General features: G+C 40.2%; 2 protein-coding genes across 2 annotated transcripts in view; one reads left to right on the top strand and one right to left on the bottom strand.

Moving 5' to 3' along the window:
• Positions 1-24344, bottom strand: part of LOC134868515 (astrotactin-2-like) — a 233974-nt gene that overhangs the window by 30842 nt on the left and 178788 nt on the right. The window contains exons 16-19 of the mRNA XM_063889717.1: positions 24040-24219; positions 11138-11460; positions 2998-3131; positions 1274-1422 (exon numbers count right to left, since the gene is read on the bottom strand). Coding sequence (XP_063745787.1) covers positions 1274-1422; positions 2998-3131; positions 11138-11460; positions 24040-24219 — 786 coding nt within the window. The remainder of the gene's footprint in view (positions 1-1273; positions 1423-2997; positions 3132-11137; positions 11461-24039; positions 24220-24344) is intronic.
• trim32 (tripartite motif containing 32) lies at positions 16220-21410 on the top strand. The gene is made up of 2 exons (XM_063889718.1): positions 16220-16318; positions 17218-21410. The coding sequence occupies exon 2, from the start codon at positions 17230-17232 to the stop codon at positions 19285-19287; it is 2058 nt and encodes a 685-aa protein (XP_063745788.1). The 5' UTR covers positions 16220-16318; positions 17218-17229; the 3' UTR covers positions 19288-21410.

Raw genomic sequence — 24344 nt, 5'->3', positions numbered from 1 at the left:
GTACTCCTCTCTAAGAAGGTCATATACTGAACATACACATAGCAATGTACTCAAGTAAGTTCACTTGTTTCCCTTCACCAAAGTTCCATATCAACTGTGTCCAAAGACTTTGAAAAAGTTTAGAATAAACAACACAAACATGACTAGTTAGAGATAAACAGTGACAGACCGTAGGGGAGAAAAAAAAGACCAAGACAATCACTGGCAAATCTACATTATACTCTCTGATACGACCTGGTTTATAGTGGTGACTTGCACAGAGTGAGTCACCAACACCATCTGCCCCTTCCTACCTCACCTCTGCCTGTGTCTAGCTGTCTGGACCCTCTCCTCGCTCGCTGGTGCCCACGCTTCATCAGCACTCCTCCCGGGGGTGATGGATGGACTGTCCATACTTCCCAATGACTAAAGCCAGCTTCTTCCAGACCACCTCATTTCTGCAATATTATTAAATTCCTTCCTATCACCCTTCCTCTGACTCACCCCAGCCCCTCATCACAACCATGGCCAGCCCAGTCCTACGGTCAGCACCATTTATGGCACTTGATAAATTGACGTACGTCATTTTCTACCATCTTCAGTCTGAGCCCTTCCTTCTTTTCTGTATCCAGCACAAAACTTTACCGTCATTCACTCTAATCGAACCTTATGCTCAGCAAATACTCTCATTGAACACTGTTGTTGGAGCTATGTATTAAATTGTCTTATTTAATAGTTATACATTCATTTTCTTGTTGTTTTGTTTATTGTAAATCTACACTTTATTTTAGTGTAATTTAAGTTAATCAAAGTACTTGTTTTATGCTTTTATTTTGAAGGTAGTTTTGGGCACCTGGTGATTGTGTATGTATTGGAAACAGGGGGTGGTGGGTTTAGATCACCCAGTAGTCATATTGTTTTACCACAAGCACGAGACAAGGGCAAGATATAAGAAAACTATTATACTTTTATGATATTGGATCAATGAAATACAATGCACAGAAACAACTCTTGCCTGTACGGGGATCATTAACCCATTTCTTTTCCCATTTGCAGTTAAAATATGCTGTGGAATCTCATGAAACGTTCCCTATTTCAGACTTAAAAATGTTTACGAATGTATGAGTGAGTGTGCATGGTTATGGCATGGAGGAAAACTGTTTCAAAAACCTTGAAAAAATAAACAACAATAAAACAATTAAAAGACAGGGTTTCTTCATAACATAGTATTTAGCAGTAGAGTATACAGTTACAAAAAGTACATCAATTAAGTCTTAGATTTGAGTGTTTTTACCTGTGTAGACCTCTGCCTCTGAGGGATCCTCCACTCGTTTATGCTGGATGATGTAGTCAGAAACCTTGCAGCCAATCAGAGGCTCCACGTCCATCCACTCCACGGCCACCATTGTGCTTGAGGGCTCCAGGTTAGGGGCTAGGCGCAAACTAAGGACAAGGTTCAACAAATGTTAATAAGATGAATATTAACAATGATATCAACAGGTAACCACAAACACATTCATTTGGAATGTTTAATAAAACTGTGTGTGCAACGCCTAAGGTACGGCTCTAAACCCTAGAATGGATGAATCCCATGTGATAATTGTTATGTTAAAGTGCAGAATGTCACACCTTTACACTACTGTATCTCTTTGGAGAACAGGATAGCAAATAGAAGCTTTAAACAAAACAGCATTCCAATGCCACCTGTTCTCCAGAAGTGTTCCCTGTGTTTCTTCCCTCGAATCCTTCAAAAGAGATAAAAGAACAATATTTCCATTTTGCCTGCCCTCCAGCGGTAGGTTATCCGTCTTTCATAAAAAGGATGCTCATGGATTTATCCTCACAGACAATCATAAAGAGTTCTGCAGGCTTTTACTGGCCTTACACTTCGCCACTGGCCAGGGTTGGAGATTTGTCTGCTGCAGCTTCTCTTGACTGGCCTTTTGTGCCAGTATGCATGGGCCCAAGGAAAACCTGACCAAATATCTGGTTGTGTTACTATCCCCATCATCTCCAATTTCCCCACCACAATCCTCAAACCAGCAAATACCAAAACCACTGTAAAAGAGTCCACTATTTGGTAAAGTGTTGCTGAAGAGTAAAAAAAGACAATCCAATCACAAGTTCAATTTAGTAACTCTTCTGGAGTTTATCAGGATTTAAAGTCAGTTAAATTCAGTGAATTTTTTATTTTTAAATGTTTTTTTGTTCTTGTCCATGTTGGCTTAAAGCTGAGGTGCAACATTTATTGCTGTCGCACACAAGTCCATCATAAATATGAATCATAAAACATCATCACAAAAATCTGTAATATTTTGAATACAATATATTAATGATATTCAGTCAGTATCCAAGGGATGGATCCTATTGACCAATACAATTGAAAATGTTTGTACCTTGTAATTTATTTGTGTAAACGTAACCTTGAGATTACATGTCATTCTTAACCAACAATAACAGTGAACTTTTTTATTTTTTATTGGCTACCCTTGACTTAGCAAGCATTATGCAACCCTATGCATGTATAGGTTGGCATAGGGAGACCAAGTTTAACCAAATGTATACGTTTTGCAATATTTTGTCACATTGAATCAAAGTTTGTTTGTTGTTGCTAGTTAAGCTTTTATTGTTTTTTTCGAGTGGTGTCAATGAATGTTGCCTCTTATTAACCCTGGCATTTAATATTCTTATAGCCATATTTTTTAATTCTTTAAATATTCTTCTCTTAAGATCTGAATGAATGCCCTCAGTTCTCAAGACAGCAATGGGCTGGATGACCCAATAGTATTATGAGGACACCTTGAATGAGAGAATGTTCTTTTCAGAGGGGTGTAAAGTCAGACTGACAGCTATTATATTTTCAGGGACTGTGCTTGTTTCTACAACTTTCTCAAGTGCGCCAGGATTCAGTGGAGACAGATGTGCACGTCTGTGTGCGGCCTGCAGTGTTGTGAGGCATGCATCCATGAAATACTTGTGCATGAATTCCGAGGTGTCACGGTGTCATCTCACACTTACATTGGCTGCCTGAGGGGACTGCAGTTAGGCAGGCCATCTTTGCTGAAGGCACTCAGGTCACAGCGACACCAGTTATCAATGACATCGCCCTTTCCAGCACACCAGTATGAGCTCATTGTGGCACTCTTGAAGGCCTGTAAAGGGTAATAGGTGAGAGAAATGCAATTATTCTGCGCTCCCTGTCCATCTTTGCTTACCCCACCCCCATCTTCCACCAAGACCACCCCCTTCACCGGTGCACCCATATCCCATCACGCACGCACGCACGCACGCACGCACGCACGCACGCACGCACGCACGCACGCACGCACACACACACACACACACACACACACACACACACACACACACACACACACACACACACACACACACACACACACACACACACACACACACACACACACACACACACACACACACACACACACACACACACACATTTACAAATCCGTCCATATAATGATTCTCCATTGATAATATTCATTACCATTTCTAACCATCTACAACAACATATCAAACCTCAGACTTACCGTTTGATTTGTGGGCTTTCCAACATTTTTTAGCTGTGAAGAAATGTCCTCTCTCTGACTTATAGAACTAAAACAGGTCGCACAAAGATAATAGCACAGGTACACACCCACACACCCACACTCGGAGTGACCTTTTCAAACTCAACGTTCCCAATTACCGGAAGGCAGGAACATCTCACTAACATTGTCAAGCTTCGACTGTGATATCATAGATGCACTGTGACTTTTATAATGGAGGTGTGAAAGCTGTGACACTCCCCACCTACTCCATTCTATGCGTATGTTTGTGTGCGGATCAGTCGGTGTCGATGTGGGTCTGTCTGCGAAGGGGACAGGGGAGAGGGGGAGGGGGATGCTAGAAGATGACATCATCTCCTAACATTCTAGTGCTGCTTCATTAACGGGCGAAAGAAAAATCAAAGGCAGAAGCTCAGTCATCCTCTAAAAGGAAGGAAAATGCCAATATAACCGTCAAAGTAATAAAGTATAATGTCAGGGCTTTCCCTTAAGCCACAGTCATGATAGAGAGTGAGTTCAAGGGAGTTTGCAAGAACTGTGGCTCCCCCTGTCACACTATGGATCAATGGAGCACTCAGTTATTTATGCGCTCTAACTGGTTGGCAGTGCTGCCAGATGCATACAACTTTGGAGATGTGCTTGATCATGGTCACAAAAATAAGACACTGGAATCATGCGGAAACATTATCACCCGGTACCACCAGAGAGAAGACACTGCTTTGTTCATACACCATGACGTTCACTTATCCGAAAGCAAAGGAGTTGTTGAGAACACACACAAATCTTTAAGATGACTGTGAACAAGCAGCGTGTGGGGACGCGCGCGCACGCCCGCCCGCCCGCCCGCACGCACGCACGCACGCACGCACGCACGCACGCACGCACGCACGCACGCACACACACACACACACACACACACACACACACACACACACACACACACACACACACACACACACACACACACACACACACACACACACACACACACACACACACACACACACACACACACACACACACACACACATCTGCAGTGTGTTGATTAGTGAAAGTGACATTTGAGATTACTTTGGGCATAGTCCTGACCAGAGAGGCAGACACTTTGGCCAAAAAAAGAGTCAGGGCATGCACTCAGAAGCTGATGTTAGCATTTCCACAACACTGCATTGTTAGCTGTTAAGGAGGCTCAACAGTCTTTCATGGGAACTGACTTCTTCCAATACCCCTTGTTTCACTCAAGGCAAAATAACCTAGAGATGGGAAAGTAACCAAAATGAGCAGCAGAGAAAAAGAGAGTGGGGTAAAGGAAAAGGACATCATAAACAAAATGAACAAGGAAACAAAGGTGTGAAAAAAGGAAACACACTCCCCACCGTACTGTGGGACAGGATCAGGATCCTTCAGCAGTGAAGGCTTCCCCAGTATTTATCCTCCAACACAAGCCCCTCTAACTGAGCGTGCTGAATGAGCAGTTATTATAGTGGGTAGGCAAACACTATAATCCCTGGCCATATAATAACCCCTTAGAAAACCGAAAAGGGGGAAAAGGTTATTACATTTCTACCTCCTTGCCTGAACCCATGTGACTAACTGCTGCCAGAAAACAACAGCAGCAGGGGTTTTTGCCACCTCATGTCAATGGGAAGCAAGCCACAGACAAAAGCAACTACAAAAAAAAAAAATGGATTCAAGTCCAAGGCACGCACACTGACTAGACAAATATGCAAAATTAGAAATGACCGCTGCTGGGGGCAAAAGAGAGAAAGACCACAGGACTGCCATGCATTTACCAGCACCAGATTCCTAGAAAAACCCCATGTGGGTCTGCTCGCTTGATTGCATGGCTGCACATGTGAAAAATAGACAAAGCGATTACTGCCATGTTTATGTTTGAAGAGTAATGCAAGCCAGTCTCCACTGGGTAAACAGGGAATCTAATTGTGGTTTAGAGAATAAAGTAGGGGGATGGGTGGGGGGCACAGGAGGTAAAGCAGATATGAAGATTTAGAGCAAAGCTAAAAGAAAAGTGATACATGTAAATACATGTACTATGTCGGATGTGTGGCCATGAAGAAAGCAATATGTCCGACTGTTGCGAGGGAAGTGATCCAAAATGCTTGTGTCAGTGAGAAAATCCTTTAGTGAGATGACACATTGAGAGGCCGAGGAGAGAGTACTTCTGTGTTTAATGCAGAGATAGGTCATAACTGAAAAGAGGAGGATACCCTATACTGTATTGATTAACCACATATCATGCATTTCCCAGAAATACTATATATCCATATACATTGTTACGGCCAACTAGGGGTAAACAACCATATCTATCCATATCTATTATACCATATCTGTTTTGATCAAAAAGGTCTTATCTGAGTATTGACTGAAAGACAGATCTTTATGCACCCCTGACAGATATGCTTTCAGGAATTGGCAACACTGCTATGGTAATAATACCACAGGGTTCTAAAATTTCACAAATATACCACAATCCATTTCTATTGACCTTATCGATATTGAACAAATAGAGCTGAAATGTAATCACCCCCTGCTTACTGAGGACAACATCAGATCATCAAGGCCACTGAGCATCAGCAACAAATCCAGCCACAAATTCCAAGCTTTGACATCATCTAAACCCAGCAGACTTACTGGCACCAAAACACTATTTGGACCTTTCACTTTCGTAGAAGCCTGTCGTGACTTACAAGAGGACAAGGAAGGCCATCGTGACCTCTTAATGTATTAATCTGTTTGTCTAGTCTAAGCTGACTGTATTACTGTCCATCTTCAGAGGCTAATACATGAAAACACTGTCCAGCTGGCCCACACTATTGATTTATAAGATGATCACCAGTACTGGTAAAGAGTCTTAGTCAGCACACACAGGACAACATCAATGGTAACTTAAGTGTGTATTTGTGTGTGTGTGGGTGTGTGTGTGTGTGTGTGTGCAATTTATCTAGCCTTTCCAATTACTCAGGGCTAATGGTGTTAACAAAGGAACCAATAGGATGCTTCTAGGAACCTTATCAGAAGTAATACTTCCAGGAAAATGGAAGAGGGTTGGTTCACCCAGAGGTTGATAGGGGATTGCCATGTCACTGGAGGACCCTCAAATGGCAAACATTGTGTTCTACTTGGGCCAGTGTTGTTCAACGATGGTCTTAGCTCTTCCTTGCTTTCCAACAAGTGACTCGACAGTGCTATTTTACTATGTGTTATAAAATAAAACATGGGGAAGAAACGTTCTCAATGATGTGGGAAGTTAGTCTGCTGGACATGTTCTCTATATGATTAGTTGAATAATAATAAATGCTGCCTTTGACCTATACATTGAGAGTGAGAAGTTTTAGTTAGGTCCTTTGTGATTGGAAAAGCTGATCTAGTGTCGATGTGTGGTCAATTTGGTTGTTAAACTGTTATGTAGGCAGTCTGTAACCTAAAAGTCAAGTCTGATCTACTGCTGATGTAATTCATGCTTTGTGGACTCAATGTCGACAATAACATAAACTCAGTTGCTCAGTGAATCCTACATTCAGGCAGGTTGTGACGTTATGTTATTCTGGTAGTTGTATCACTTATTTTCTCCACCCAATTTCTATCAATGCAACACAGTTCAACAGCACCACAAACTACAGCAGCCAAAATCACTATACAAATGAGGAGACCCTTACAACAAACAACAGATTATTATAACTTTCATGAGGATATCATTTATTGCAGGGATCTTGTATTATAATGTATTAAGTTATAGTTTGATTAACCTAATAAACTGCAGTATTTACTGGCCAGAGAGAGTGGATATGAATCTGTTTAATGATCTAAGAGTATGCGCTCTCCTTGGTACTGAAGAGATGTCCCTGGGATCAAAACTTGCATTTTTTCTTCCTATGTGTGCGTTAGATCATGAGCCTTGCTGGAATGAGTTGTGTTGAAGACTATCGGCCTGAGTTCGCAGCAACATTCATGCTGTGTTATTTTTTATTTATTTTTAATAAAATGATATATTTCTAGTAGCAGGCTCAAAGGACACGAGGGAAACTTATTTTATGTGTGTTCAATGTTATTTTAATTTAATCAATAACTGCATATTGGACTGGTTAAGAAGGTCCAGCAAGTACCCCTCCCCATCGTAAATATATCTGTCCTGCTCTTGTGGGTAATGCGGCAACCTCTTTGGTGTGTGCAAATATTTAGTATTCTTGTGCTTCTGAAACCCACGCCTGCCCCCAATGAAATGCCTTAGACACGCCCCTGCAGTAGTGCGTTATGGGGAGAGCATGACAGCGGCCATTGGCAAGATATAGAGCATTCTGACCCATTAGACTCACAACCAATTTGTTCAAAAGGCTTGCCATAACTCAGTCACAGCATCACAGGACATAGGACCACTGGCAAGCTCCACAGGCGTTAGATTATTTATTTATCCACTGAGGTATTTTTTCTCTGGCACTAAAACAAGGGGAGTATCTGTGTGTATTTGCATGCACACACCAGGCCTGTAAGCAAGACCACCTATAAGACGAGTCTAAGCCAATTCCAATACCAGTTCCAGTCAAATTCAAGTCAAGACCAGGTTTAAAGCAGGTCAAGTCCTTGGACAGGGCAACCTGAGAAATGCATCGAGACAAAGATGGAGCAGACCTCCAATATTTTCATTTAAAAGAAAAATCAATATGCTTTTACCAGAAAAACGATCTACAGTAAAAAGAAATCCACATGCCCTTACTATTTATACATGCATATATATTTTGATGTTTTATTTGCTAAGGTTTTTGGACAAATAAAACATGGAGATGAATGGAATGTTATTGTGAGGGCTAACGAACAAAACATTTCACTTTAATATATTTTCCAGAAAAAAAGTGTGTACACTTCTCTACAAAGTCCACAAGCATTCATCTAACAGAATAAATAATCCCTATTGCAACTGTTGGACAGTTAGACGTTTGGATAAGTGGAAATTGTTTATGGCGGAGAGTATTTTTTCAATATCAATCTGACTTTTTAGTCGGCTCCACACACTCATTTTTAGTCAAAGTCATTGTATAAGGTTGGAAGGAAATATACTATAGAAGCACATCTACACTATAAAATTAGAGATAAGTGATACCAACCCTTTTTAGAGAACACTCTGGTCCTGTCATCCAATATTAGAAAGGTATGTGTCCCAGGTATTATTTTCTGCACATCCTTAAATAGTAATTTGTAATGTCAGTACATGTACAAATAAATACTTCTCCCCCATTCTCCCCTTAGTGAAAGCCAATAGGATCCAGCTATTACTTCTGTGTGATTCTGTTTCTTTGCAGTCCAGGTTGTGGTATTTTCAATGAAGTGGTCATTTCCCATTGTAAAAGAAATCCCTCTCTGGCTTCATAATGAGGAGATTGATGTGGAACGGACATGACATGTCCTGTCAAACAGTCCGGCCGCCAGGGAGAGGCCACTGAAAGATGCAGGTATTGAGAAATACGGAGGGAGTCAAAGGAGTCAAAGAAAGAGTGACAGGTAATGTACGGTAAACCTGGTATTATGTACACATAGACACATGCATACAAATAAGTAAACACGTCGAAGGTATGACCTCAGTATATCTTATAATAAGCTGGACAACTAAGCTGCTATTTTGATGGCTTCAGGGGATTTAAGGTAGAAAAAAAGAAAAAACTTCCTCTCTGAGAAAGCTTTTGCAACATGGCAGCTGTCTTCCCAGATAGACCCAGCCAAGTAGAAAGTCGCAAGAAAAAGTGTGGGAGAAAGACAGACACACAAAGACAGAGAGAGAGGGAGAATGAGCAGTGGCGTGTGTGTATATGTGTGTGTGTTTGGAAGGGCAGTTTGTTGTGTCACTTGGTTTTAATGCAATATACGTATGTGCCTTTCAGACTAGCAGCAGCAGTTGCAGCCAAGAGAAGAAGAGAAGGAGAGGAAAAAGAGGAGCAGAGTGATGGACTCCCCTCCCTCCCAAGAGGTCGATGACATCAATAAGAAGCTAATAATCCTGCCTCAAGCTACCTCAGAAGAGGCTTGCCAGAACTATCCACTGCAGTCTACCCCTTCTCCTCCACCTCATACATCTCAGTCTCCAGATCCCCAAAAGACCATGGGTAGGGTAGGGGGAGAGAGAAGGATGAAAAGTGAGCTGTTTGGAAGAGAGGGAAAAGAGACATTTTGCTTTTCCTCACGTTTATCTATCGATGAGGCCCACTAGGGATCGTCTGATATTGATTGTGCCTTCTTTTCTTTGGGGATCTAGTGCTTGTCATGGGCGGCACGTACAGGTGGCTTTGTAGTGTGTATGTCTGTGTTTGTGAGTGCATGAATGTATATGTGTGTGTTTGCCTTTTTGCTTCTGGTATTGTTGTTGCTTGCTGTAATTTCAGAACGGAAGATAATTAGATGCTTGATTGGGGGGAGCATGAACCCGTCTGCTCTCTATGGCGTGTGTATGTGTGTGTGTGTTGGGTGTGTGAGTCACCTGCAAACAGCTCTGCTTTGGTTTACACACGCACAAAGAAGAAATGTACCGGATGACATGTAACTAGAGAATGTCAAGATGAAGCCCAAACAGAGCTAAATGTGGTAAACTAACTGTCAAGTGAAGCCAGAGCCCCCTCCTACATTACCTTATGGAAAATACATCTGATATGATTAACTTTCACTGCATGAAGATCCAAATACTTCTTAATAAACAGGATGAATCATAATCACAACATGTGGCCATTAGGCTGATATTACATTCAGCTGTGTATGCTTGTTTAGACACACATATATTTCTTACACATCGACTTCCCCACAAGAGGAGAAAACCATGATGTCATCTTTTTATGCCCTCTGTATTACAGTGCTCATTTCCAGTGGTCAAATTTAACCAACTAATGCCACCTAGAGGTGAATTGATACAATTGCATCAGGTGAAACACTTCAGAGGACAATGGATATGTATAGTGTAAAAGGATTAGAACATGACTACATGGCACACAATTTTTTTATTTAAGTGAAATATAACGCACAATTAAACAAATATGCCAACTTCCAGATGTCATAGTATAATCACAAGCCCAATTAAGTTGTCCTTGTTTAATAATAATATTTCAGCCTTTATCGCTGTATTATAAAAGTTAAGAATTTAAAAGAGGTTCAGGCTTTAATGACATTGTGTAGATTGTCCTCATCTCTTTCAGAAATATTATGGATGTTACATTAACTTCACTCCTGGATGTGAATTTTAGTTTTTTTTTATTATTCTTGCTTTATGCTTCCAACTCTAGGAGTTAAATGGGTTATGATGACTCACATGTCTTGACTTGATTCTATTTGTCACTGTAGTTTTACTTTCACTTTCTCAATCATCCCTCTCAAACAAACATGCACACGCAGAAACACACACACGCAGAACACACACACACACACACACACACACACACACACACACACACACACACACACACACACACACACACACACACACACACACACACACACACACACACACACACACACACACACACACACACACACACACACACACACACACACACACACACACACACACACACACAAACACACACAAGGTTTCTCACCTCTTTGGTGACATTGTCTTGGACCAGGCTATAGAGGGGCACCACGCGGCTGACTTCCAGCAGCACAGGGATGGGGGAAGGCTGCTCTCCACTCCTGCTGTTACTGTTGCGGCCTCTCCCTGACACTCCTCCCACCATGGCCTGGTGATGGCACAGGTGGCAGCCAGCTGGACAGCTGCCCTTCTCCTCACAGCGGATCTCCACGCCACTCACCATGTCATCAGACAACAGCTGGCTCTTCTGCAGTGCAGACAGGTAGCTGATGAAGGGAACTGACTTCAGCTCACGCCGCCCACCGCCGCTAACCCCCTGGTCTGTCGCCTCTGGAGGGTTAGGAATCAGAAGAGGGGAGGGTATGGGTAAGATGGTAAACCAAGTTAACAACAATAAGTATTTACCTTAGCGAATGGAGGAAAACAGCTTCTTGCTGTTATCCCCAAATTGTAAAAACAATCCTTGTTTCCCTAATTTTTTGTTATCTGTATTTCCATAAAAATATTTTAAATCAACTATTTATTTAAAAAAAAAATCAGTCCCTCAGTTGCATAAAGCATCCACATCTGGATTTACTATTACTTGCTGCCAAGGGAAAAGAAGAAAAAACAACAACTAATTCCTTACTGTCATCAGCTTTCATAGACAAAGGATGAATGAGGTGGGGGGTGTCACTGGCTTCTTTCTTCAATTACCACTGTTTGATGTTCTCACTGAAGTACAAGGGGATTTTTTTTTTTCAGTGGGAAAACAACACACCGTGCGGAAAGAAGAGGCAGCGACAGAAGCAGGGGAGGAGTAGAAACAGGAGGAAACTACTTTGGTGTCGAGTGTTTCATTTGGAGGATACATCAGGCCACATGTTACAGTGGAGCAGATCTGCCATCTGTGCTGATATGGCAGATGTGCTTTTGTGTCAATTTTCTTCACAAGAGGAGAGGACACTTGTGAGTTTTCCAAATAAGTTTAAGGTGTCCTTGTGCCAGTGACAAACAACTGTATTAACATTGGAATTACTGTATTATGCTGCAGCTTTGATACATGGCTTCTCATCTGTCAGTGCAAACCACAAAGCAAGAGAAATGTATGTGCAAAAATGTGATTTCACTCAACAAACACCACAATGTTGCAGTGAAATACACTGAACATGTATTATAGGTTGTCAGAGTATTAAGTAACATACACCCTATGTAGATTAATGAAGCTTATTTGATGAATTGAAAAATAAAGCATCAGCCCCTGACACAAGAGTATAAACACACAAATCTGCAAATGTTTAGGTAACAATCACATCAGCCCATTGACGTACATACAGAGGCACACGGATGTATGTAGTAGATTACCCATGCATACAGAATTTCATAAGCGTACATATGCACAAACACAAAACGGATAACATATACACACAAAAACCAAGAAAAATAAGGGAAACCCTAAACCCAAAGGAAATGGGAAAGAGAGCAGGAAAAGCCCTTGACATTACTCAAGGTGGGGTAATTGGGACCAATTAGGGTTAATATTTTTAAATGACTTATTTCCTGTTAACCATTTTAATGACAGTGAAATTAAACAACCCTCAAACTTCAGGCAGTGGCGAAAACACTACATACATTGCCTGAACCCAAATGTGTTTGTTTGAAAGACGAAGTGAAACTTGTCTAAATGTGTCTACATGAGAAATTTCACTTGGACTCTTTTAACATCAACAATATTAAATAAGTTGCCCCAAGACACGAAAAGGGTGTGTAAACTTTCAACCATTTGTTTCTCAAACACAAACACAGGCTCCTTACCACCAGTTCAGAGAAAAACAGAACACGGATGGGAATGTTTTCAAGCATTTTTTTTTTTACTTGTATTAGAAGAAAAACCCTATATATGTCAATTATATTTGACATGTTTAACTATGCAAATTGGAACCAAAAGTATTTGATGTAACTCAAAATTGCTTAAAGAAAAAATTATGTTGATATCACAAAATAATAAATCATGTGATTACATAGCATGTGTGGGATATTTTTTATGTGTATGGGACATATTATATAATAACATTAATCAAGACATTGAGAAATAATGGTTAAAACAAAGGAATAGAGATTATGAGAGATGGAGACAGTAAAAGGATAGCATGTTCGGGACATTATTAAAATTGACCTAGGTCAAAACAACTTCCTATGTATTGGAGACAGTTACGATCAAAAAAGAGAGTGTCCTGGTGCCTGACATCATCTGATACTGCACTAATTGGACTGTTACTGGGTTGAAAGAGAGGTAGACTACACACACACACACACACACACACACACACACACACACATTGAGACAGTCATACGTGAAAGCAAAACATCTGATAAGAAATGTCTATAAATATGAACTTGAATATTGTGAAAACAGTCGACTCCTGACTCGTGTTTGCTGTACTTTGTTGAATTTTCAGTAAACGTTACTCTATTGGAACTCTCTTGACTCTTTTTAAAGTTTAACAAGACACCCTGCCCAACTTCAGAGGATTCTCCTCCACACATGCAATGCTGTATTGTAAAAGGTTAAAAAATGTATGTAAAAATGAAAACAACATTTTACGTTGATAATTATAATGTGCATAGGAAGTTGTTAAATCTTTTTGATTTTTTAGAACGTGAATATATTGTCCAATGCAATGGATAAAAAGAGCGATAACATTTAAGTTGCTTGAATAACGCAACAGAGTTCCTGGCTGGCTGGATATGAGAAGAAATTCACTTTCATAGAAATTAAAAAAGCTGTAGACTATTTTGGGAAATGACTGGGGTTGTACGTCCATTAGCTATTCCGGTATAGAGATACTCAACATGTTTATCTAACAATAATTAAATAGATAGGCAAAAACAAGTGTGATATAGCATTTTTAGACACAAACTGCAAGTCAGGTTACTGAAAATGCCCCAAATCCCCAGAAAGAACATTAATGGACATGACCCTGGTTTGTGTGAGGGAAAGAATTGAATCAGTACATACATTTATTTATTTATTTATATATGTCTTTGCAGCTTACTCCTGGTGTGCGTATGTAAGACACTGGCAGACAGTTGAAAGGGTGGGTGGTAACCTCATGTGCAACAGTATGTAAACAGGCTCAAGGGGTGGCCCAAGAGTCCAATTACATGCACTTCTTGAGGCAACACAGACACAGTAAAAGGAGCTGTCTTCACCCAGCTCCTACAATAAAGCCCTGTAGCTCAGGTTGGCTGTGGCTACCCAATATAATTCACTCTTACTACCTTAAACTCAATACAATTGTATACATCTATGTAAAGAAATGCATTTGATGAAAGATTTGGAACTGTCAAGTATTGGCTGAGAAAATAGTCAGAAGAAAAAACGTAGCCAAGGTAATGTGATTAACAGTGTTTACATTTTTTATTTACTTTCTTCAAGACTCTTTTGTCTTGTGTAAAGGCTGGTATCAAATTGCTGTAACATTTAATTTCCAACTGGGATTACTAAAATATTTTGTCTGTTTGTCTGCTTATTTATGTTTGCACACTCTAAGTTCCATCTGAATAACAGTGACACCCTTCACAAGGAGCAATTAAATATGACCATGTGTAATTTTGGAGTGGCCATTAATTTCGCCTTTTAATTAACTTATAAACTATGACATCTCTTTGCTATGTGGAGTTATTTGGTGTTGGCTAACACTTGGCTATCATCAAACATAGTGAAGAGATAAATGGAGTGAATTTCCTAGCCATTGATCTTGCACTGCCGTTGTTAATTAAAACGTCTTTGTGGACTGGTTGCAGTATAATTACTCATGAGGGACACGTCGCCTCTGGCCAGGGTTATGTTGCCCAGGCAACAACAGCAAAGGTGTCAGATGTCTTCCGAAGCAATTTAGTTCAAATGTTGTTAGATGTGGTTACTTTTGGCATTGTTGTTTTTGCTTAATTAAAACAGTTGCTTTTGCTACATGTAGCACCATTTTCAGATTTTAGCAAACCCTTTTTTGTACTTCATATTCTTGTATATCATTTTACAAAGTCTTACACAACATTGATATAATAAGCAACACATTCTAATACATTTGTATCTGTGTGTGACTTGTACAATGTCAACAAATTATACTTCTATTCACCTTTTTCACATCTTGCCATATTAACTATTTCACCAGGCTATACTCTGTGATGGCCAGTAAATAGAATAATTAAAATACAACAACATGTATAGAATGTGTTAAATGAATGCAATTCAATTAGTAAATAAACTAGTAGTTTAACATAATTTTGCAGTGGCTTACTTGTAGTTCTTCATTAACAATTGCCAAGTGATTTAAACACTTGCAGAATGGTGTTTATATTTTATTTTGCATGTGACCATTATTTTGTAATTGAACCTCTTTATTTCAGTTCTGACAAGTGAAAAGGGGGACAAAGGTGTAGGTTAAAGACAGTTTTAGTTGTCATATAATTGCAAGTATCCCTCTGATAGCTTTACTGCAGTTTAACTTCTTCCAGTGTGTAGTGTTTGGTAGCTTGCTGTGTTGTGATCATCTAGAAAAGCAGATAGTTTCTTAGATTGTATTAGATCCATTTACTCTTCTTACGTGTGCACAAATTTAGCATGGGCATCTTTTCAAAGAGTTATTCTGACATCTAGTGGTCATTCTATATAATTACTAACGTCTAAAAACAAACATGTCACCACACCTGGATTTCAAATGGAGTTGTATCCTGGGCAGTACTTCAGGTTCTCTCTGGCTCTCTCTGTGAGACATGTTTCCTCAGTTTGAGGTCTGTTTTCTTCTTTACACAATTGACCCAGTCTTATATTTTTTGTTCTTTTGAGGATAAACTGGTGGAACAAAAAACGTCTTCCTGCTAAATACTACATGGACTACAGTCATTTCAGGATGAAACTGTTTTGTTTGATAATAAATATATTCCAATTAGATAAATCATAACATTCAAAATATCCCATGGACTGCAACAAGATAATGAGTATGCCATCATGACCCTGTCGTGCCCTTGTGCAAACCCACACAGCAGCCAATTAAAACAGACGTCAGACTCTCAGCTGTGCGTATTACGTAACACTGCGTACGTGACGTCGTCCACACTGCAGTCTCTTAGCAGCTGCAGCATTAGCACAACCACAGAACGCCCATCAAAACCTCTGAACTTCCAACCAGCTAAAATTGAAGACAAGGTAATGTTTTCATCATGAATCATTGAAAGAGACACATTACAATAAACTGCAAGGTGGGTTACCGAATGCACGTTCATCCGAACCACGCCTGTGATGATGTTGACATACATGTTGACATACATTGTCGTGTTGTATCAAGTGACAGCGTCAACGTTTGATGTTGTGTTGAAAGGCCTTCAATTAACTTGTCTAAAATAAGGGTATTCTCTCGGAACTTCGTTTAAGAGTATGTGCTGCAAGGTCAACCTAAAGCATCGTAACCCAGTTAGCGTGCTTATTCATTGCTAGTAATTATGGCGTCGGGCGATCGTGTGTCCACGCTAAATATCAACAATTAGCTGAACTTGCCTTCCCTTTATAACCAGTGTCTCATTGTGAAAGTGAATGTATCTTTAGCAGCAATATAATGTAATCATCTCTGTAACTAATGGTAGCGTTACCTTGTAAATAACACATCCTGTTGACTAACGCTAGATAGTTGCCAGTGAATGGTTTCCTTGTTAACTGGTCAACCCATTAGTCATGTTTGCCACATGTTATGTCATCTACACTGCGACAACTAGCTAAGAGAAACGCTAGTTAAAACTGTCCACATACTTATTGGCATGACAGTTAATAGCCTCCAAATCAGCCCAAGACATTATCTTTTAGGCAATGATTTGCATTGTATAATTTAATTTTCATTCACTCTCATGGTGATTGCATCACAGTATCAAATTATGCTACAAACAACTGCTACATGCATTAAAAACACAACTCTGAGGGATTATTCTTTCAGACATAAGGCTAAAAGATTAAAACCCCCATAACCTTTTGATGCTCACTTACATTTCCCCACTGTTGGACTAAAAGGATTTCTTATTCTGATTCCTTTTATTGTTTTGTTTTTTTCACTAAAGGAAAAGACCAATATGGAGGCAGCGTCTTACCCGCTGGACCCAGATCTAATGAGGGAGGTTCTTGAATGCCCTATCTGCCTGGAGACCTACAGCCAGGATCAATTGCGACCTAAACTCCTGCAGTGTGGTCACACAGTGTGCCGGCAGTGTCTAGAGAAGCTGTTGGCTAATACTATAAATGGTGTGCGCTGCCCCTTCTGCAGCAGAGTGTCCCGTATGAGCAGTATCTCCCAACTGGCCGATAATCTCACTGTGCTCAAGATCCTTGATTGCACTACATCCTGCAGTGCTGCTACTGCTGCCTTAATGTGCAAGTCCTGCTGCAACCGCCTACCACGACAGTACTGCCATGATTGTGCCACATTCCTCTGCGAGCTCTGTAAAGAAGAGGGCCACCTGCATCAAGGACATTCAATCCAGCCCATCAGGATGGCCGCTGAACAGCGTCGTAAAGAACTGGGTGGCAGGCTGGCTTCTCTGCGTAATGTAATGAGTGAAATTCAGAAAAAAAAATCAGCTATTGACAACATTTCCAAGTCCTTGAGACTCAAGTACCAGGCAGTGCAGCAGGACTACGTGTCGGCTGAACTACGTCTTCAAGAGGAACTTGGCAGGTCTCGAAGGACATTCACAGCTTCCATGGCAGAAGTGGAGAAGCTTAATGGGCATGTCTTGGAGGAGCAGACATACCACCTTAACATTGCAGAGGTAAAAGTGGTGTCTCGCTGTGATTACCTGACAATGCTGGTGAGGCAGAGCGATATCGCTTTGCTAAAGGATGATGGCGAAGGCAGTAATGATGAAGAGATAGATTTGAGAAGCGGCTTGCCCACCATGTTTCAGCTGCAAGAGCCAGAGCTAGTCCGAACAGAGCACACTAAACCTATAGAAGTGGGCCAATTAACCACAAATACTTATACTGTCAATACAGAGGATGAGGAAAGTGGATTGGAGGTTGCGCTTGAGGGTGATCTAGAGAGTGTAGCTGGAGCAATGGGGGCCACAGGTGGTGGAAGAAGGGCTCCATTGGATCTTTACAGAGACATTGACATGGTTGCCACTGTAGAAGAGGCAGTATGTGGTTCACCAGGCAGCTTTAAGTCAAAGTCCATGGATGCAGGCGGGGGATCACCTGGGGGGGCTGGGGCAAGTGCAGGGCCCCCAGTCTGCCAGTTTGTGAAGAAAATGGGCATGAAGGGAGCGCTTCCTAGCATGTTCAATTTACCAGTCAGCATATGTGTGACACCACACGGTGAGGTCCTGGTGGCGGACCGGGGAAACTACCGCATCCAGATCTTCAACCGCAAAGGTTTCCAGCGTGAAATCCGCCGCAATGCCAGTAGCATCGACAACTTTGTTCTGAGCTTCCTCGGGGCTGATCTGCCCAACCTCATACCCTTATCCATTGCCGTCACTCCTCAAGGCCTGATTGGGATCACAGACAACTATGATAACTCAGTTAAAGTCTACACTATGGATGGACAATGCGTGGCCTGCCATAAGAACCAGCTGATTAAACCTTGGGGCATTACTGCCACGCCATTAGGCCAGTTTGTTGTGTCAGATGTGGAAGGGGGCAAACTTTGGTGTCTAACAGTGGACCGCAATGTAGGGGTGGTCAGCTACAACCGGTTGTGCTCTGCTGTGCGGCCAAAGTTTGTGACGTGCGATGCGGCTGGAACAGTCTATTTCACCCAGGGCCTAGCCCTAAACTTTGAGAAACGTCACAATGAGCCCTACCTCGAAGGTGGCTTTTCTATTGGCTCTGTAGATAAAGATGGTCAGCTGGGCAAGCAGCTCAGTCATTTCTTCTCAGAGAATGAGGACTTCCGCTGCATCACTGGCATGTGTGTGGATATCAATGGGGATTTGCTGGTAACGGACAGTGGCAGAAAAGAAATCCTCCAGTTTCCCAAAGAGGGTGGATTCAAAGTTCTCATCCAGGAAGGTCTGACCTGCCCTGTAGGAGTGGTCACTACCCAGAAAGGACAACTGCTGGTGCTTGACTGTTGGGACCACTGTGTCAAAGTCTACACATACCTTCAGAGGAGGCACTCCTCCACTTCCTAGAGGACCAATTCAGTCTATCTGGACATGAACATGAGAGATGTATTAGTTATGTGTTTGAAAGTGTGTTTGGAAGTTTGAAAAAGGTAGACTCACACCTGTCACTTTAGTTTGGCTGTAGTCCAAACAAGTCTCACTCCAGCTTTGGGTTATTAAAGGAAAATTGGTTCAGTTTGAAACCCACTGGATTTGATTTTAATCAAATTAAAATATGCTACTTAAACTGCCTCTTATCTAATCATTTAAATGACAGACAAAGCAGACTTTGTAATTTGTGTTACAACAAAGAATACTTGCAAAAGTTGTCAACATAAGCCAAGGATTTTGAGGCCGCTGCAGTTACTGTTTACTGCTTTATACACCATTCAGCCGGAATGTGTGTGATGCATGGCTTTCACTAATCTGGCTCAGACTTGCAAAAAAGAAATAAGATAAATAAGAGCTGACAATGATCACATATTTGCATATAAAATGAAGCATACCAAGGCTTTGGGCCTTTGAAGCACTTTATTATTGACACAACACTGTTTCCTAGTGTTAGGTTTAGTAGGACAGACTAACATCGATGTTGCTGAATGCAGCAGGCAGCTTAAATGTTTACTGGGCAGTTAGCTAATGGCAAACAGTAAGCAAGTATAAACATTCATTGGATTGCATTCAGCAACATTCAGGGAACATTAAGCTTAGAATATGAGGTTACCTACATGATAGAGGGTTGGAAAACTAAATTACAACATGATAGGCAATGCTGTCATTTTTCTAGCTGCTGTTGGTTAACTATTCTTTGAGGGTAATGCAAACAGAATCAGGGTTACTGGTGTTTAATTTGTAGGCCACATTATTATCATTTTCTCCTGGTACTTAATTAATACTGCCTTGCTAGCATATGTGCTGTGTATTTTGAATCAGCACACCAGCTTAAATACATTTTTTCAGAGCAAATATTACAAAAAAGGTAATGTATGATCTAAAAACAAAAGATGTTCTCCATGTGAGTTACAAGCCACTGCCTCTCTTGTGTCACTAGGAGGCAGGCTAAGGTAACCTTCTGCAAGATAACATATGTCATCTGCTCCGTACTGTATCCTATTCTAGTTGTACTTCAGTCATACATATGCAGTTTCAGGCCTCTACTTCACCTGCCGTTTGCCTTTTATTTAACCTGCACCATGAAAGTAGCTTTGATCACTAACACTGTTGCTCCTTTTTGTTATTCGTACTAGTCAGACAGAATTGTGTCCATTGTTATTAGCGTACCAAATGTTTAAGATCATTCTTGCAACATGAAAGGCTTTAAATCACAAAGGTTTGTTCTTCTTCTATTCTCTTTTTGCAATGCAAGTAAAGCCGACACCAAAAAAAAAGAGCTCTAGCACCTGGACCACATAAAGGTACATCAGGTATTTTTACAACCTAAATAATCTTTAGAAACTTTGTTCAAACTTCTTCCAGAGAACTTTTGCCTTGACACTGTTTCGATGCCTCGTCTGTGGTTACACAATCTTTTTGGGGAAAACCCACAGGAGTGTTCAGAATATCATTGCAAATATAATAATAATAATAGGTGAAAACTCACACACCAAACCTGGCTCTATTACACAGGGATGTTGGTTGCATGTTGCTATGTCACCCTCAGGTTATTATTTTATTTAACACTGGACAACTTGCAACCGGAGACAACAGGCAACAGCCATATACTGTGTTCTTGAATAAGTGGAAGTAAAATTTAAACTAATCTTCAGCTTAACTGAATTACTGGGTCCATACAAAGCATTAGAAAGCTGCTTTTGTCAGGTAACATATTTAAAAAAAGACACTTTGTAAATCATAATATTTTGAGGCCTAAATATGGGGAATCAAGTTAATCATTGAAACCTGGTCATGTTTGAATCTAATGTGCTTAAAGTCTGCCAATGCATATCTTACTATCATATCACATACTGACTCAGTTTCAGCCTTAAAAATGGTTTCACAAAACTGACCTTAACTCTGCACCTGGAGCCCTATTAAACAGCAACATACAAATATATATATATGAAACATATGACTGTGTTGTACACAATAATTGTTTTGTAATATCTTAAATAAGTAAAGTTAAGGATAAGGAATAAATAGTACAAAGTGAAGTTGGTGTTTTCCTTGGGCTTTTTCACTTGACATAACATATTTGTTTGAATTGTTAGGCCATGTAATATCTCAGCTCTAAAGTAATAGATTATGATTCAAGATTTTCTCAGCTGCATGTCAACCTTGCCATAAAAAAACATTTTTCTTCAGTGCTTTCACTTTATTCATGGAAAATAGAAATAGTTATCACTAAAATATTCTAACGTTACAGACAGAAACATGCATAAAATGCTAGAAAAATCAAGTGTCCTTGTGTCAGTGTACTGGAAATCAGTGTTTCAAATCCTCTGAATACGTATTATTCTATGTCACTGAAGAGAAATGATTCCCTTCAATAATTGATACCAATGGATGTTAATACCGCCATGTGTCCATACCTTATGTTCGCGAACCAAACTCCAAAGTGTTTCAGGTGTATCGACCTTTGGAGGCTGTGCATTTTACAATGTGTTGAACACAGCACAGACATCTTTATGGAGTCATGTTCATGTTTGTATGGTTGATTATCTGAGTGCAATAAACATTTATGAAAAAACTAAAATACATGGATGTTTTTACTCATAAGTTTCTATTATTGGTGTTCCCATTTATTAAATACGCATAGTCATACAATTGTATATTTTCTTTGTGACTGTATTTAAAGCATACCGCTTTTTTTTTAAATCATAATTAGCCACTTTTGGAACTCCATTTAAACACGTTTTCAGTTTATGCTGAGAGACGTGGTGGGTGACAAAAATATCCAAAAGCATTCCACATTCACTCTAATGACAAGTTGTGTCTTTAAGTCAGGTCTGAAGAAGTATTCAGATCCTTTAATTCAGTAAAAGTAGAAAAACATCAACATAAATGTATATATAAGTATTATTAGCAACATCTTTAAAGTATACACACATTGTCAATATCATTATGTTTTTTTATTTATTATAATTGTATTTATTTATATTTATGTTTATTCAAATGTATTTTATTTTAAAGGGATGGAGTAATTAAACGTATTTCGGAGACAGCATGAAATTGTGCTGCACCGAGTTTATAGTTATTATTAATTTTTAACAATTTTTGTTGTTTGGATTTTACATGTGCCTTGTAGTTCAAATACACTGCCTGGCTAAAAAAAATAGGTCACACTAATATTCACCGGACAGCCTTTAGCTTTGATTACGGCACGCATTCGCTGTGGCATCGTTTCCATAAGCTTCTGCAATGTCACAACATTTATTTCTGTCTTGCATTAATTTTTCACCAAGATCTTGTCTTGATGACGGGAGATTCGGACCACTGCGCAAAGTCTTCTCCAGCACATCCCAAAGATTCTCAATCGGATTCAGGTCTGGACTCTGTCGTGGCCAGTCCATGTGTGGAGATGATGTCTCATGCTCCCTGAACCACTCTTTCCCAATTTGAGCCCGATGGATCCTGGCATTGTCATCTTGAAACATGCCCGTGCCATCAGGGAAGAAAAAATCCATTGATGGAATAACCTGGTCCTTCAGTATATTCAGGTAGTCAGCTGACCTCATTCTTTGGGCACATAACGTTGCTGAACCTAGACCAGACCAACTGCAGCAACCCCAGATCATAGCACTGCCCCCACGGCTTGTGACCTTTTTTTTGGCCGGGCAGTGTATTTAGCTAGTATCAGAATATGAATCATCAGCATGTAGACATTGAATGTTATAGTCAGTTAAGATTAATCAAATGTACACTACTTTATCTACAGTTTCATACAGTTATACAGTAACTACTTATATCAGGCAATTTCATGACACTTTATATATTTTAAATCTAGAGTTCTCAGATTCTTAAGTAATAACCAGCTAAAAATATAAACAATACCCTTTGAAGAAAGGAGGCAAAGTAACACGTGGTAAAGAAACTGAGATAATCAAGTGAATTTAATGTAGCTCAATGCTGCAAACCACTGCTTGAAAACAGCATTTTGTCATCAGGTTTAGTGATGCATTTGAGTTTAGAACATCATTTCTCATAACCAATTTGGTTGAAATGAAATCTAATCCCTGACACATGGATCATATCCCTTTCAAAAAGCAAAGTCATTTTTTTGAGTTTTCAATCATGGTCCTCCTCGACCCAAGATCAGTTCTTTGTTTTTCACTACGTTCGGATGATTTTTAAACCCAGCTGCCAACCATGAATGGCCAGACTGAAAATGAGCACTTTTTAGGATCACGGAAGAACAGGATTAAAAAACACAATTTAAATGGAACAGAGCTGCTCCGAAAATGCTTTCAGGGTGTTAAGTCACACTGATGTTTAATTCAATGCTGATTTTTCACCAGGAGGAGAATTTGGGCAGGAAAAAATCTTTAAACATAACCACGTTTAATTTAAAGTTTAAATTCCGTTCCTGTAACATTTGAGTTATCTTGCTCTACTTTTGTTCAGTTCAATGTTTATCTTTATCTAGTTTCATTTGAATCCCCTGGAGTTACCACAATGTCGCCCTATATTTTTTTAAAACATAGTCCTATCCATACCCACACATATGTAAAATGTCACCTTTGACAGATCCCCCTTTCCTCTATAATGAATATGAGAACATGTCAATTCATCCCTCTATAATTCAGCACTATACCTTTTTGACCTGTGTGTCATCACACTCACCTTTCTGGTACTGCAGCCAGAGCTGCTGCTGGGCCTTCTTGCTTGGAAAGTAGATGTTGCAACCGAGCTCAGAGCCGTACAGCGCCTCAGACACATAGTGGCTGCCATATTGATGGAGAAAAGCCAGCAGCTCATCGCGTGTGCTCTCAGCTGACAGTGTCTTCAACACCTTAGAAAAGCCTACCAGGTCAAGAAGGAGATGGAAGAGCAGGGATTTTTGTACGAGGTTGGATATTCAGCCTTATAGTGCATAGTGCAAATGTGTTGTGATAAATGTCAAATCGCAGAAAGCTTCACAAATAATG

This window comes from Eleginops maclovinus, chromosome 8, assembly GCF_036324505.1.
Source record: "Eleginops maclovinus isolate JMC-PN-2008 ecotype Puerto Natales chromosome 8, JC_Emac_rtc_rv5, whole genome shotgun sequence".
Classification (NCBI taxonomy): domain Eukaryota; kingdom Metazoa; phylum Chordata; class Actinopteri; order Perciformes; family Eleginopidae; genus Eleginops; species Eleginops maclovinus.
The sequence above is the reverse complement of the archived record's forward strand: the minus strand, read 5'-3'. Positions and strand labels throughout refer to the sequence as shown.

Coding starts and splice junctions, on each gene's coding strand:
- trim32 (XM_063889718.1), top strand. CDS start 17,230: ATGGAGGCAGCGTCTTACCCGCTGGACCCAGATCTAATGAGGGAGGTT.